The 16,285-nt window shown below is 44.0% G+C and overlaps 1 protein-coding gene across 8 annotated transcripts in view; it reads right to left on the bottom strand.

Annotated features, from left to right (window-relative positions):
- Nucleotides 1–239: 239 nt before the first annotated feature.
- Nucleotides 240–16,285, bottom strand: part of SMARCA2 (SWI/SNF related, matrix associated, actin dependent regulator of chromatin, subfamily a, member 2) — a 169,228-nt gene continuing 153,182 nt past the window's right edge. For 6 of the 8 annotated variants that reach the window (XM_036433911.2, XM_036433913.2, XM_045580153.1 and 3 more), the window contains 5 exons: nt 9,169–9,274; nt 8,620–8,721; nt 5,693–5,825; nt 1,882–2,024; nt 240–525 (listed from right to left, as the gene is read on the bottom strand). In XM_036433911.2, the coding sequence (XP_036289804.1) occupies nt 490–525; nt 1,882–2,024; nt 5,693–5,825; nt 8,620–8,721; nt 9,169–9,274 (520 nt within the window). In that variant the 3' untranslated portion in view covers nt 240–489. The remainder of the gene's footprint in view (nt 526–1,881; nt 2,025–5,692; nt 5,826–8,619; nt 8,722–9,168; nt 9,275–16,285) is intronic. The other 2 variants (XR_006741294.1, XR_004987180.2) reach the window with 1 other exon arrangement.

Here is a 16,285-nt window from a genome sequence, read left to right as displayed (position 1 = left end):
AAAAAAAAAAAAAAAAAAAAAAAAAAAAAAAAAAAAAAAAAAAAAAAAACCAAACAAATAAAAATCGTGAAAATTGCCTGATGAAAAATAAAATAACCAGTGACTTTGAATGACTTCTCCTGGTTATCAGTGCTACAAAAAGACAAAAATCTTCTCATCGGAGCAGGTGATAAAACCAGGCACCATCAGACCATTACCAAATTAGACCCACCCATAGAAATATACTATCCACCCACATATTTTCCATCAAAAGCTTTTATTTTGTTGGTTTTAATCTTTGAGGCCCGTTTGGTCACAATATGTTACAAATATTTGTGTGCGCGTTTTTTTTTACACCATGATAGCATATGTTTGTCTGGCACTATCCTAAAGCTAGTGTGTAGGTGATGAGGATGATATAGAAACAGCCCAGCGCCCATACCACAAACGAACTCACTGGGTAGAAGTGAGAGGGGAGGAAGGAATTTGTTGGGACAAGGTCCGTATCCATCACTCGTCATCAGTCCCGCTTGCTTCTGACTGTTCCTGAGACAAAGGAAGGTAAAATGGAACGAAGTTAAAACAAGGAAAAGAAGACAGAACCCATCACGTGGGGAAAAGGAATGACGTGTCGGAAAGCTAATGCCCACGCCTCTCTGTTCCATGGGAGGATGAGAACACCCCACGGAGGCCTCGATGCTGAAAGACTAACACGACACCCGCCCTCTGTGCCAGTCTCTCCCTCTCCCGCTGTGGCCTGCAAGGTTATGTTTTAGAACATTCACGGGAGGAAAAAGTACCACGCATTTGCTGTCTACTCCCTGGTGTATCTACGGAAGGAAGCACAGTATTCTAAATGGAATGGAAAATGAATGTTCCAGAGAGAAAGCAGTCAGGGTGGGAACCTGAGGCCCTCTGCAAAGCGTGCCGAGCTCTGAGAAGTCCCTGCCCCCTGGCCGCCCAGAGAGTCCAGCTATTTGCACCTGAATTCAGGCTCTGCCATCTACTTACCTCAACTGGAGCGAAACACATAACCTAAACAAGGATTTATGTAGCATCTAGCTCACGGTGCTAACGGAAGCATTAGCCCACTGCACGCCTTAAGCGTCTGTAGACGCAAGCAGCGGACCTTCCCCACACACCAGCGCGTCCATAAAAAAAAAAAAAAAAATGTTTTCCCTAAGTGGCAGCCCTGTCCAACTTTAAAATTATCTTTCCCGAGCATTTTCAGGTGAAAATATTCAAGAACACCTGAACTGTAATGCATTTATTTTTATTATATTAATTGCAAATTGATTTGTTAAATTAAATTTGAAATGTGGGGTGCGGGGATGGCTTCCGTTTTGGATGTGTGGTAGTTCCACATAGAAAGGTCCTTATTTTCAGGCTCTGTAAATGCTGTCTGAATTTTAAAATTATTAACAATAACACTTTCTAGATACTTAAAAATTCACCTGTTTGGATTTTTTTTTTTTTTTTTTTGCAGTGTTTTAAAAAGCAACTCAAACCCAGCACTCTGACATCCTAACTTTTTTTCTTACTCTTTCACCTAATCCTTATTCCATCTATACATTGCCCAGGCATGATGCTGAGGGTTAGGAGGTAAAATGTTAACTGGCCCTGGAGAAAACTCTATCTGTAAGTAAGCAGTGGGAAGAGAAGAAAGGAAGGAAGGAAACTTGATTTAGCGTTTTTCATTTTTGAAGACTATTAAAAAAGCAATAAACAAAGACCCAAATTCCTCGTTCTGTAAGCAGGCAGTGCCGTGCACATCCATCAGAAATGAAATCTCACCCAATCCTGACGTTTTCATTTCCAGGTAATAAAGAGAGGAGGCCGGGAAGGACAGGGGAGCGTCAGAGGAGCCCAAAGCGGAGAGGCCGCGGCCCCAGCTCCACTTACGTTCTCATCCTGCTCCTCGTCGCTGTCGAAGTCGCTCACCACAGGTTTGGCTTTTCCTCGATTTGGCCTTTTCTTGCCTTTTCCCTTGTCCCGACCTTTCTCGTCTTTTTTATTGAGCTTGATCTTCACCTTAACAGACTTTGCTGCAGTGGAAACAAAAGAAACAGCAATGAGGAGTCGCAGGGAACTCCTTTGTGCAGGAGTGTCCAGGTCACTCGTAGTTTCTACCTGGTTTCTGTCATCCTGTCTAGTTCGCACCCCTTCCACTTGCAAACACGCCTCAGCGCACACACCACAGACCTTGAGGGTACACAGGTCACAGGAGGGACCCGGGACAGGCAGAGGACCTTCAACTTTGTGGAGGGGGTGGTGTAGACAGAGAACTTTGACATTTAAGAAAGAAAATCCAACTATTTGAATTTCCTTTGACAGCATAGAAAAGTTCAAAATGGAAAGTAAAAACAAAACGCTCAAGCAAGTGAATATGAAAGCTCCCTTCCCCCATCTCTCTACCTACTGTTCTCGTTCTGGTGATTATTGCCAGAAAAAGAATTTCACATCCATCCCTGCGCATACAGCCACCCGTGTGTGTACACACACACCCTTTATACCCTGTCCCAAGGGGGTGGTTGTATGCTCATTTCCACACCGTGCTTTCTTCCTCACAGCCATGGGGCATTTCTATGGACCAACCTGGAAAATGTCCACCTTATGTGTACACTGTGATTTTTAACCAGTCCCCTAGGGATGGGTGCTAAAGTTCCCAGCTTTTTCCCTCTAGAAATTAAGTGCCATGAAGCCCGTTGCTGGCAGATCTTAGCAGAATTTGGGGGCAGTCTGGTGCACATTCATATGGCAAGCTTCTAACAATGGCAAGCTTCTATCAATGGTCATCTATTAGGTCTAGTAATAATTAATGTCGTTTTCTAATACTTTTTAAATCTAATTTATTTAAACAATACAATAAAATGAAATCAACAATATAGTTGCTGTTGTTTTCTACTACTTGTGCCCAACGCTCAGGAAGCATTTTAATCCCTCTGTTGTAAAATTCTTGTGATTTTGATGCAAAAAATTCGGTCAATGCATTTTTGAGGCATTCTTCATTATTAAATTTTTTTCCAAGAAGAAAGTTTTGCAAAGAACGAAACAAATGGTAATCGGAAGGGGCAATATCAGGAGAATATGCAGGTTGAGGGAGAACTTCCCATTCCAACTGGCGCAGTTTTTCAGCAGTGATTCTTGCAGTATGCGGTCGTGCGTTATCGTGGTGAAGAATTACGCCCTTCCGATTAGTCAGCGCGGGTTCTTTTTCTCTTAAAGCTTGGGCTAACCTTTCCAATTGGGCACTATACACTGCACTTGTAATGGTTTGGTTAGATGGTAAAAGTTCATAATGAAGAATTCCTTTAAAATTCCACCAAACACACAACATCACTTTTTTCGCATGCAAGTCAGGTTTTGGCGTGGGCTGCGGAGCCTCATTTTTGTCCAACCATTGAGGCCGCCTTTTCAAATTAACATACAGCACCCATTCTTCATCTCCGATAACAATTTGCTCTAAAAACGGCAAACGGTTTTGACGAGAGAGGAGCGAACTGCAAATTGTGACTCTTTGATTACGGTTGTTGTCGGTCAACTCGTGAGGAACCCATTTTCCATACTTTTGGACTTTGCCAAGTGCACGCAATTGATTGGAAATTGTTTTTTGTGAACAATTTAAAGTTGTCGCAAGCTCTTGTTGGGTAATTTGAGGATTTTGCACCAAAAGAGCTTGAAGAGCTTCTTGATCAAAATTGGACACACGGCCTCGACCACTCTTGTCATCTAACGAAAAATTTCCCTCGCGAAATTTCTCAAACCAACGCTGGCATTTTCTGGCACTACAGATGTTTTTTGCAGCCTCACTTGCTTTTCTTCCTAATTGGAACTCGTAAAGCATGCAGTGCCGAATATGCTCTTCATCCGCCATCTTCTTAGCCCTAGTTTTGCAACAAAAACCAAACCAAACACAAACTTTTTCAAGCAAAACTTGTTAATTGCACTTCACACGTTCTGTAGATACCACGTGTTTGAAGGTTATGTCAATACAAGTCAACGCCAAGCAAGATTTTAAACGACTGTTTAAAAACGACATCTATTATTACTAGACCCCGATACAATCAGCCCGCAGGGATGTGGCCATTTCCCCGCTCACAGGGCTATTCGGAGGATGGGAACAAAAGCACTTAGAGGTGTTCAATGGGCTATAGCATAAATACAGGTGTGTATCCCCAAGTATGAAGAAAATCTGTTCCACAGAACACCCCTCTTAGGACATGATGATGAAGTCACTGAGAATGTGGATCTCTCATTCAAGCCAGTTTTGTTAGAATATTGTGTTTAGTGCGTCTCAAGACGATGACGACACGGAGGAATACGTTTAACCAAGGAGGAGGAGGACCTATATGCTGAAAGTAACACACTGAAGAAGGTGCTAATACAGGGAGGCATAGTTCATGCTCTTTAAATGGAAAGGAGTAACATTAGAATGTCCATACTCCCCAGAGCAAGCAATCTACAGACTCAGTGCAATCCCGATCAAACTTCCAGTGGCATTTTTTACATAAATAAAACAAATAACACTAAAATGTTTATGGAAACACAAAAGACCATCAATAGCCAAAGAGCAATCTTATGAAAGAAGGACAAAGTTGGAGGTACTACGTTCCCTAACTTCAAACTCTATGACAAAGTTACTGTAATCAAAACAGTGACACAGAAATTAATGGAACAGAATAGAGAGCCCAGAAATAAAAGCCCAGAAATAAATTAACTATATATGGGAGGTTTATGACAGAGGAGGAAAGACTGCCCACACCGCGCCTGTGACGGACAGAGCTAGGAGATCATCAGCTGTTTGATTAAGCCACAGAGTTCGTGGGAACTTGTAATAACAGCAACAGCTAGTTAACACGCCAAGCCTCGAGAGAGACTGGAGAAGTAAAAGTGATAGATGGCCTGGGCGGCAGCTCTTTGAAAACAGATGAGAAATCTGGCTCTCCAGAAGGAAATACCTAGCTAAGATAATGTGGGTTTATTCATCAAGTGCAGGGATAAGCACTGGGGGAGAACCGTATAAAATGGAAAATGGTTGAACAAATAAAAGGCAGTATCACTCGGAAGGCTGATACTGGATATGGGAAACAGACCGCCGTCAAGGAAGTGGACTCCAACTGTGTAGTAACATGTAAGCATCGGATGTTTGCAATGATTTATGGGTAAGAATGTTTAAGACAGCATTCTTTAGAATAATATATTTTGGTACATTCATTAATAAATGGTAATATAAATTGCTGTTAAAAAAAAAAACCACAAAAAACACAACCACACTGATTGCTGTGGGAAAATGTCCCCAATAAAAGAGAAAACATGCTATAAAACAGTGTGCTCTACTTTTATGAACAAAATACTTAGGTGTAGGAAAAACAGGAGCTAAAAAATCAGAAGCTGGAGACATACTGACCTGTGTTCCGGCTCTGTTCTGCCATGTCCTTGCCGGGCTGCCTCAGACAGCGAGCGCCTTAAGCCAGCTCAAGCTCAGCGCTCTCCTCTGGAAAATGAGGTAATGCGCACCCCCATGCTCAGCATGTGGCGAATGCTCACTGGAGGTTGTGCAAACCAGTGCAATAGACATTTTCTGTCAACACTATGGTCAGTGCCTCCTGCCTGTTACTCCCCGAGTCCCAGGTCAGTAGACTGCACAGGGGCCGGAGGGTCAGTGTTTCTAGCACGTTCTACCGAGGTAGAAGAACCTGACGCCCGAGCTTACCTTCCGACTCCGATTCCTCTTCGTCTTCCTCCTCCTCCTCTTCGTTGCTGTCGTCCTCGCTCTCCTCCTCTTTGGCAATTTTCTGCCGCGCGCTCTTAAACACCGACTGTAAGACGATGGAGTCTTCATAGATCTAAAGGGGCGGAGCGGCATCTGTTAGGAACGACAAGCTGAGGGCCCAAGACTCGCGGTCGCAGCGGGCGCTGCTTCTCTTGAAGCATGCCAGCTTCATTTTACGTGGATTTTACTAGAAACAACAGTGCCAGCTCTTCTGCCTACAGGACAGTCAAACAGGAAAAAGCCCAGGTCTAATACAAACACACGTTCTTAGAGAAAAAAGTCCAAACGCAGTTGAAATATTTGTAGTGTGTACGTGTCTGTATTTCTGTGTTTGTGTGTACAGGTGCACACCTGGGAGAGAAGGGTGGACTTCTGTAACCAATCCTCACATTTTTGACAAAAGTAGTTTAAAAAACTTTTATTTGAATTGGTCTATCAAATGGTGTGGCAAAGCAACCTTCTTTAAAATGCAATCCCCCTAACGAAATGGAAGCTATTCTTTATTCCTGAGCTTATCAGTACCAGTCAATACTATTCCAATCAATACTTTATTTTTAGTATTAAAAATACCTTAGCATAGCCCTGTAGTTGCTGAGAAAATGAAGTTCTGAAATGTTTTTTTTTCCTCCAAAAAAAATATAAAAATTTTTAATTTAAAAATTTTTAAAAATTTAAAACCACACATCTAGCAATCCCACTTACAGGTACACAGCCGAAAGAATTGGAAGCAAGGAGTTGTAGAGAGATTTGCACACCCATATTCATTACAGCACGTTATTCACAATAGCCAAATGGTACAAACAAACCAAATGTCCACTAAGAATAGATAAAATGAGGTATATGCACACCATGGGATATTATTCAGCTTTAAAAAGGAAGAAAATCCTGCCACATGCTACAACATAGATGAACCCTAGGACATTACACTAAGTAAAATAATAAGCCCATTACAAACGGACAAATACTCAGTGATTCCACCTAGGAGGTATCTCAGAATACTCCAAGTCATAGAAAGTAGAATGGTGGTTTCCAGGGGGAGGGGGAAGAGGGGAGCTCTTGTTTAACGGGAACAAGAGTTTTTTCTGTTTTACAAGACGAGAGTGAGGAAGATCTGTTGCATGACAATTACAGTATACTGAACACTAGTGGCCTACACACTTAAAAATTGTTAAAATGATAAAATGAAGCCAAAAATAAGAAAGGAAAAAAATGACCGCTGCTCTCTAGGGCTGTATACCTTTACTGTAAAGATGAGCCGCACACCCGGCCACTGGTGGTGAGCCCCAATAATACAGCCCAACAGGACACAGGCCTGGGGTGTCAGCGCTGGGCTGGAGACATCACAGATGAGCTAGATCTTAAAGGCGAGGAGGATTCCATTGGAGGTGAGAAAGGAGAGCAAGCGAGAAAGGTAAGACAAGAACAAAAAAACAAACAAAAAAAAGACACACCTGGGTCTGACCCTTTGTCAACTTTCGGGCCATGACAATGGACTATGGCACACAGCACGTCACACCTTGTGAAGGTGGGAGAGGTACACAGGCTCCCTGCAGTGTCTCACAACTGCGTGCACAACCCGGGGAGCTGGTGTTTAAGGGACCAGTCTGACTAGACCATAAGTTGTTCAGTTAGTTCCTCACTTCATAGAAAATGAGGCTGAAGAGCTAGGGGAGGGCACAACCTCAGAAAACAGCCCATGGAGATGAAACGTATTGGAGGATTCAACAGCACCCAGGGAACCACAGAGCTTGGTGGGCAGTAGATGGACAGGATAAGAGGGTGGTCAGAAAAAGATCCCTTCACACGCAGGGTGGGCTGGCAGGGAAGCCAGTCTCAGGCCATGGCAGGGGTGAGACAGCGAGTGGGGCCCAAAACCTATCTGGAGACTGTAAATGGTCCCTCACAGAAAGACTTCCTGGTTGACTCATGTATTTACCCTCTGTGTCCTGGTTTTCATCTCAGCTGTCTTTGAAAAGTGTCTTGAACACACCAGGTTTGCTTTCCGGACCTGTTTTGGTCCAAACAGTACTCCTGTTTACTGCTACTAACCGAGACGCGTACAGCCTGCTCAAGGCACAGTCTGAGGAGTCCCGTGTTCTCCACATTAGTGACTGGAACTGACAGGAAGGTCAAGAAGCCACACCCGGAAAGCGGCCTAAGGAATTCAGTGGTGGCTGACGGTGCACTGGCTGGCAGACACACAGGCCTCTCTTCCTGGTCTTTCTTCACGGGTATGAGGAGCATTAGGCCAGAAAAACACACAGGAAAACAGGGGCTCCCACAAAAGGTGAGAGGAACTGAAGTGGAATTAAAGTGAAAGTGTCCTCCCCCTAATTATCTTTCATAAATTCACTGTCCCTTCTATACTGTTAAGCTTGCTCACTGTGGATGGAAAAGTAAAGAGAATTGCAAATGGCCTGAAGAAAAGGAAATTCTGGTAAGCAATTATGGCAAAGTGTGTGTGTGTGTGTGTGTGTGTGTGAGTATTCTTGGTTTTAAATCATAGTAATTTCAACTCCCCGTGCAAGGTTACAATCAGAAAAAAGGAATCAAATGCACAATCTGTAGAAGCGCAGGCTGGACCTCCTGCTGCAAGCATGACATGGAGTGACCGACTGGACTTCCTCTCTAATGAGAGCGAAGCCTGAGCAGGAGCTGGAGCAGCTGTGGTACAGAAGAGCTGGCCTGGCTCTGAAAACGCCAAAGCCTCAATTTGCGTACGCAGGTGGCATGGAATTCAGGCTTTTGCTTTTTCATTTTCCTTCTGCCAGGGGAGTAGCAGCGGTGCCAATGTAGAGAAGGCCACGCTTTACTTAAAGGCACGCGGGGAGGGGGGGCGGGGAGTGCTGCGGGCGGCGCGCACGGACCTGGGAGCCCTCCAGGTTGAAGGTCTGCGCGTTGTGGCAGAGCAGCATGACGTCCTTCTCCAGGTCGCCCAGGCTCCGGTACTTGTGGTTCCGAATCCTTTCCTGATGGAATATTTGCGATAAAACGGAGGAAAAGAGGAGGGAGAGAAAAATACAAGTTACTACTTGCTTCACAAAACCCAATTTTCCCTTTGTCTTTTCTGCATTCACTGCAGGTCCCTTCTGCCTGGGGTGCGGTCCAGAGAGCCCGCCCTCCCACCCACGTGCCTTCTTAGGGGAGGGAGAGGGGGGGAGAGAAGGAGGGGTGGGAAGCGGAAAGAGCAATGGGTCTGCAGAGTCTGAAACTTCTTCAATAAAATGCAATACAATGAAACCGAGCTCCCAGCAAGATGTTTAAACAACAGGCATGTGAAGGCACAAGGCCCTGGATGGGTGTCAGTGGCAATCAGACAAGATGCCGCCGCTCACGTCCTATCATCATTTCAATGAATTTACTTCTTTATTAAAAAACAAAAAAAAAAGTTTGTAAAAAAAAAAAAATTTATCTACCTTTATTTTTTTGAAATCCACCGGCTTCCTAATTAATTCATAGTATTCTGGCAATTCTTTCCTTGAAGGTAACTGAATGAAGACTTCACTGAGCTGTCGCCCTGAACTGTAGGGTGGGGAAAACAAACAGACACATAACAGAGCACGCACTCCTGAGGAAAGGCTCCCTTGTTATTTCATTTCACAAAGTGTCAGAAAAGCACACCGCCATCCCACGCACATAGATGGGGCCTCCTTCTGCCAAGGAAAACCCCCCAACTCTACGGGAGACGGAGGTCTCTCCTGCGAACTTCAGAATCACACGGAAGTGCCACTCAGTCCCAACTTCTGCCACACACCCAGCATAGCAATTCTCTCTTCGTTTTGATGGGAAAGTTTAAAATGCCCCTTTCAACCAACATTTTTTTTAAGTGAATAATAATTGAGTTGATAAAACACACACACACACACACACACACGCCAGACTTTATTTCCATATTCCTTTGTCTTCAAATTCATTTCATATTAAGAAAATAGGTTTGAACATACTCCGGAACGGCAAAGGAAGTGCTTTTGTATGTGCACCTAGGGACGTCTACCTTTTCAGTCCTGTTCTTTTTAGAGCACTTTACATCTTTATTGCTATTCGCCAGAGGAACCCCTTCATCTCGCCTAACTGCACTTCTGTGTGGTATGGAGCAATTTGGGCAGAAAAGGGCAACCATATCAGCAAGTGTGGACGCCAACGCTGCCGGAATGAGTGCTGTGCCCTCCCCCAAATGCACGGTAGTTTTATTATTTGTAAGCAGATTAAGCAACAAATGCTTAGCATTTTGTAATTTTTGAGAAAAAGACTATAAAGGGACATATAAGCTTCTGACGTCATTTAATATGAGACACAGACATGGTTAAAAGAACAAAATGTACGTCATTTAGATTCACAAGCCTACTATCGGACGTGGCTTATCCAGATCAGTAACAGCTGGTAAGATATGGTATAGCCATTTTTCACAATAGCCTCGCTTTTCTTGTGATGCCATCTTGCTTTCCTTTGTGAAGCCAGAAATATATTAAAAAAAAACACACACACACACAAAAAAACCCGTAAATCACTGCCATGTCAATTTCTGAGGCGATTTTAGCAATGTGCCAGAATGCTAAAAGCAGCAGCAAAGAATGAGTGACAATGTACCGTTTTAATCCATAGTCCCAGTTGTATAATTAAAAAATAATCGTAATGACAGTTATCATAAAAAAGGCATGCGCAGTAACTCAGACGGTTGCCTAGCAACCTGTGGGGGAAAATGCTGAAGTGCAAAGGGGCCTGCATAAATTAGCTGAAAATCTTCTGTCAAAGGGATGGGCGAGTTTTTGTTTTACTAGGTCACCGTTTTATTTTTTTAATGCATATATGGGCTTCATGAATACTAAAATCAGGAGCACACAAAGAGGCTTAAGGAGACTATAGTGGAATAGGGAATTGAATTCTTAGATTCTTGTGGTAAGAATATCAAGGTATTCTCTCTCACACACACTCGCAGTCACTCCTACGCACCCCCTCCCCACCTTCCTGGGCTGAGAAATGCATTTGTACCTCCACAAGCTACACCGCACAGTATGTGGCAAAACCCATTTTATGTACTATCGCCCTCAACACACAGCCACACTTTCTGGTCTATTCTCTTTCTACCATTCTGAGATTTTATATAGAGAAACATTTTACCTATTTGAAAAGGAATATCTGAAAGGCGATTTATAGATACTGTAGAATTTTTCTATTTCTATTACGATTAGCATTCTCGTAACCTAGCAACAATAAAGAAGTCAGACCTCTTTGCAATCTTGGATTTAACACCTGACCCTCAATGACATCGTCAGTGTCATTTTCTACGTTGCCAACAGAAGGTGTCATTTTTCTGGTGACACACTAGGAGCACATCTTTGCTTTGTCCCCCGTGATGGGCACCCTCTTCACTTCAGCTCTGCCACTGAGTGTTTGGCACCACGGGTGCGAGAAAGCTCTAACAGAACCAAAATGGCTCAGTGGTCTTGGTCTGATGACTCAGTCCTCAGTCAGGTCACAGAAATTCTGGACCTTATAAGGAGACGAGTCCGGAGTTACATGTGCTCCTAAGAGAGGGAACTGAATGTTCTGAGACATGGGGCCAACAGTGTAAAACGAGACAAATTTATTCTGTTTCAAAACATTCCTAGCCCACTTCCTTTTCCCCCTTCCTGAGGGCAGAGCACACCGGCCACTGGAGGACCCGGGCTGTGGAAGGAAGTCTTCCTGTGGCTGGCTGCCTTCTCGGCTCCCCTGTGTGAACCCGGCCAGGATACAGCCTCTCCCCTCCCCTGTGTACCTCCAAGAACCATGGCCACACACACACACACACACACCCTACTTAGGTTTCCAGAACTGACCCATCTCTCACTCCGTGGCTGGAAGGTCTCTATCCTTTTTCCCTCTTCAAGTACCTCATTATCCATCCAGGATTGAAAAAAAAAAAAAATGAAAGAAATTCTCCCATAAAAATTAAAAGAAATTCTTCCATAAAAATGAAAGGAATTCTCCCCAGTAACTAGCTCTCGGTGCCTCACTGCTCAGAACTTAATTCCTCCGCCTTCCACACACTGGGTGGGAGCGTTTTCCTTGCAGTCAGCCCTGCCCCTGCCCTTCCCGAGGAACTGGCGGGCAGGAGGAGATGCCAGGCGGTCCCGGAGCACATAACCGACAGGACGCACCGAGTCGCTGTGACCACTCGCTAGGGAATCGCTGCAGTCAATGTATTTTTCCCTCAAATATAATAAATGGGGGGTGTGTGGGGGGGATAATAAAGAAGTGGAAGTGCAGCTGCCTGGTAGTTTGAATTCTTGGCATTTCTTTATCAACTTAAGCTGAGCAAAGGCCTTTTCAATATACCTTTCAAGTGCTCCTCCCCCTCCCACCAGTGCTGGAAAGTTATGTAATTTTTTTTAAGTACAGAACAATGGACTAATTGTATAGTGGTTTGCAGAAGGTGCTCCTTTTCAGTTGAAATGCTTACCCTACCCCCAAAGTATTTTCCTTTATGTCATTTTACACAATTTGAGGCCTACGTATAAATTGCTTCCCATCACAAAAGGGATGCCCACTGCCCTCCTCCAAAAAAGGATTCCACCCATGGCCTGTCATTTCAGATCTGCTTTATACAGTGATCTACCACAAAGTGAGAAACGTGACCCTGATAAGACATAAGGTGGGGGGAGGGGGCAAAGCGTAACCTGAAATAAAAATGTAAAGGAACCCACTGCACCGAACGGAATCTCCTGGTGCTGGTGGGCAGGCACCGCTTCTCTCCGCAGAGGCCAGCGCGACAGGAACCAGTATTTCTCCCGTCATCTCCACACACCCAGTGGCGACAGTTTCATGTCTATACTCCTGTGATTCTAAAATGATGACTGCACACCTTATCAACACTACATCTGCATCAGCTTCTGATGATAGCTTAGGTATAGATGGAAGAGTGCAGGCTGAAATGCCACCTGGGAAACCGACTCCTTTAAAATATTATGGCTTTCCAACAAGCCCAAACCAAGAAAATATGATATTGGGTGAGCTTATCTTTTTTTGTTGTTTTTGCTGCTTTATGGTTTTCCTTTTTATCTGACCCCTAATCTATCGACAAGCATTTCCAATAGCTACTTCTGACAAAGAGATTTTAATTAAAGTTGAGACAGGTTTTATTTAATGAATGTAAAATCGTGGCTACCTTGCCTAAAAAAACAATGTCATGGTTTGGAAGACCACATGGAGTTGGGAGAATTTTACAGAAAAGTTATTGCAGTCCTAAAGGAATCCAACCCAGGAAATCATGAGGGAACAACTCTAAAACTGGATCAGCATTGGAGGCTAGTAGGTGAAAGCAAGCTGCCACTTTTCGGGGTCATGCTCCTGGGAGATTTAATTAATACATGTCACGTACACATGCACTCAGATCAGAGCAGCACCACACTTAACCAGAGAGACCGCCGGCATCCTAACCACCCCAAATTAGGTAGCACCTGCACCTGCACTCTGGACTCACTATGCTCTCTCTCTGAATCTTACTGGGTGCTGAGGGATGGTAATTCCCCACAAGCTTGGAAATCTAACCTCCAAGACAACAGAACGGAGGGGGCAGACTTGCTTCTGATAGTGGAATCAATAGGTGGGTGTAAAAACGACCAAGCGTTATGTTAAGGACTGTAGGTATACGATGTGCCCGACTTGTCAACAGAAATAAGGTTGCGTCCAGTTAGTGCAAGATAAAGGATAAAGCCTGATGTAAGGAGACTGAGGAGGCGTGGCCAACTCAAGGAGAAAAGCACTGAGGCTTATCTGGAGCCCTCAGTACAATCATGCTGGGAAGCATGGTTTTGCTTTTGGTAATCCACTCAACTACAAATGTAGATGCATATATATCTTATGGATAGATATTTTACACGTGTCTATGCACACACATAATTATATACATGTATGTGTATATATAATTTTATATGTATAGAGTCCATAATTATGTGTTTTGAAATTATGTGCCTTAAAGAATAAATACTTGTTATGACAACGTTACTGAAAAAACACACCAAAAAACCCACATAGGATATCACATTTTAAAAGCAGAAAACTTCAATGAGGTTTTTAAAAAGGCATTAACTATATGCCAGAGCAAAAATAAACATTAAAAATGTAGTCTTATTTTTTTTTTAAAAAAGAATTACAACCTATTATTGTACCATGGAAGCATATCATCATCCATAAATAAAGTAGGTCTCAAATACCTTTTATTGGGTTACCTTCTTTGAAAACATGCTGTAAGTCAAAAGTCTAATCTGATTTTTCCCAGAGCAATGCCAAGGGGCCTGTGCCCCACCCTTATTTATATCAGCATGAACATCCCATTTCACCAATTAGCACCTTTTCACTCTACCGTACAAAACCAAATACACAGAATGATTCTATGAAATTTTTAATATCTTGCAACGATCAGAATCTATAGCTTCTATTCGGAATCCTATCATTGAACTTATTACTGCACATCAGAGGTGCTCAGCAGGACATGGGGTTCATAGAGTATCACCTGTTTGCTTGTCTAGTTAAGCGTTTTGAGGAGACATTTGAGAAGTTAGATCATCTGTCACTTGACTTTTCAGAAATAGTGACTCAGGACATCTAGATGCTTCTCTCTTTCTCACTTAGCATTTCCTAACAGCAGGTACCGGTATGGTATTCTCACTGTTCATCTGTCTAACGTGACAGCTGAAGGACTGCTGCGTCCTCGGTCAGCTACTCGGCCAACTTCCTTCACCTCAACTTGTAGACCGTGGCGTCCCTCAGAGGACGCCCTCCTTCCAAAAGGTGAGGACCTACCTTCCCTCCCGCTGGCAGCTCGGTCCCCTGCTCTTACCCTGGGCCTCTGCTTCATAAAGGTAAAAAGATGCTTCCAAGATTTTGGCTGGATTGTGACCCAACCCGAAAGCATAAAGCTTTTGCAGGCGAACAAAATCAAATGCTTCTACTAGTACACATGAGCGGAAAACCCCAGGCGTCCCTTTGTCAAAGGGGTGAGTGTCAAAGGGGTGGGTCACAGCAGGCTGTGGAGCACTGCTTTTTCCTGTAATGGCCCTTGAGTGAATTCTTCAGGAAGACCTAGGAGGTGTGATTCTAAAGGAATGAATCCCCATCGCCTCCATGAATATACAAGAACACACAGGGGGTGCAAAAGTAGGTTTACAGTTGTGAACACACAAAACAATTTATTCTCGTATTACTCCTTATTGCATTGTTTTCCGTACAAAGAGCCGTAGACCTACTTTTGCCCACTCCCATAGATGCCCCAATAACTGTCTTCTTTTGGTGCAATCCATTTTTTGAGGAAAACACTTGTGGAGTTGTTGTGGTAAAGACAGTTTATAGAACAGTTATTTCCAGCTGGGTCTCCTTTCCCTCTCTCCGGGAGGCCATTCATGTAAATCAGTGTTTCCCAAACTTTTGACATATGTGTACCCCTTCTATAATTTTCGTAACGCTGAGTACCCCTCGTACTCATGAGAACGTAGAATTAGACGCAGCTAAGCACGGTGCAGTGCATATCCCCACCAAACTCCGTCCGGTGCAACGCGTACCCCTCACCAAACTCTTCCCATACCCCTGGGGGTACGCGTACCACACTTTGGGAAACATTGATAAATGACACCAGTTACTGGGACGAGCTTGCAGCCCGGAGAGGCACAGACCCTGGGCATCTGGGCCAGGCTAATGCCGGAAGCCTGGGGGAGGCCTCTGGCCCCACGGAGAGCAAACAGACGAAGGTGACTTGTGGCCTGCCTGCCTGCTGGCTGAGCAACATTAGTTAAGTGTCAAGTCACCAGGGGTCGAAGAAGTCCATTCCAGCAACAAGGGCAAAACAGTGCTAGAATCCAGGTCTCCCTGAGCAGATTCTCTCTGGACTAAATCCAGCTACTGAGCATACAGTCAACACTTCCCAAAGTGTCATCCATGGAACACAGTAAGCTTAATGGATTGCTAACAGTGTTCCTTGAAAGTGTGTGTGTGTGTGTGTTTCCACTGGTCAAATGAGTTTGGGAAACACTGGATTAAACCAAGTTCACCAGGTTACTTGACATGCAGAGCCTCTAACTGCACTGGGAATTTTCCAAGAAGCTACAGGAAAGGTGTATCCACTCGGTCACATTCCTGTTTCATGGCCATCTCTCTATAATCTAATTAGGGTGTTAAGTGCAAAGTGCCTGGGCCTGGGCTCCAAAGTCACAGCCCCTCTACAGCATTTAAAGACATATGGACCGTCTGGTGCCAGCACGGCTAAAAATAAAATTTGTCTAAAAGAGCTTCTTGGCTGGTCCTGAAGGGACAGTCAATACTAACAACATAATCACAACGTCAGAGGCTGTTAATAGCTATGGAGAGAATTTAGATTTCCTGGGATGGAGTACGTGGGGCTGGGTAGCTACACACACACACACACACACACACACACACACACACGTGCAAACACAGGCATGCATATGCCACGTTTTCATTTCACATGCATTTCTGTAAATGACACCATTCACTTACCACTCAGGACAGAGATCCAAGTTATCTTCCTCCTCTCACATC

This window comes from Pipistrellus kuhlii, unplaced genomic scaffold (genome assembly GCF_014108245.1).
Source record: "Pipistrellus kuhlii isolate mPipKuh1 unplaced genomic scaffold, mPipKuh1.p scaffold_m20_p_12, whole genome shotgun sequence".
Taxonomy (NCBI): Eukaryota; Metazoa; Chordata; class Mammalia; order Chiroptera; family Vespertilionidae; genus Pipistrellus; species Pipistrellus kuhlii.
Note: the sequence above shows the minus strand (reverse complement) of the source record. Positions and strands in the feature narration are given on the sequence as shown.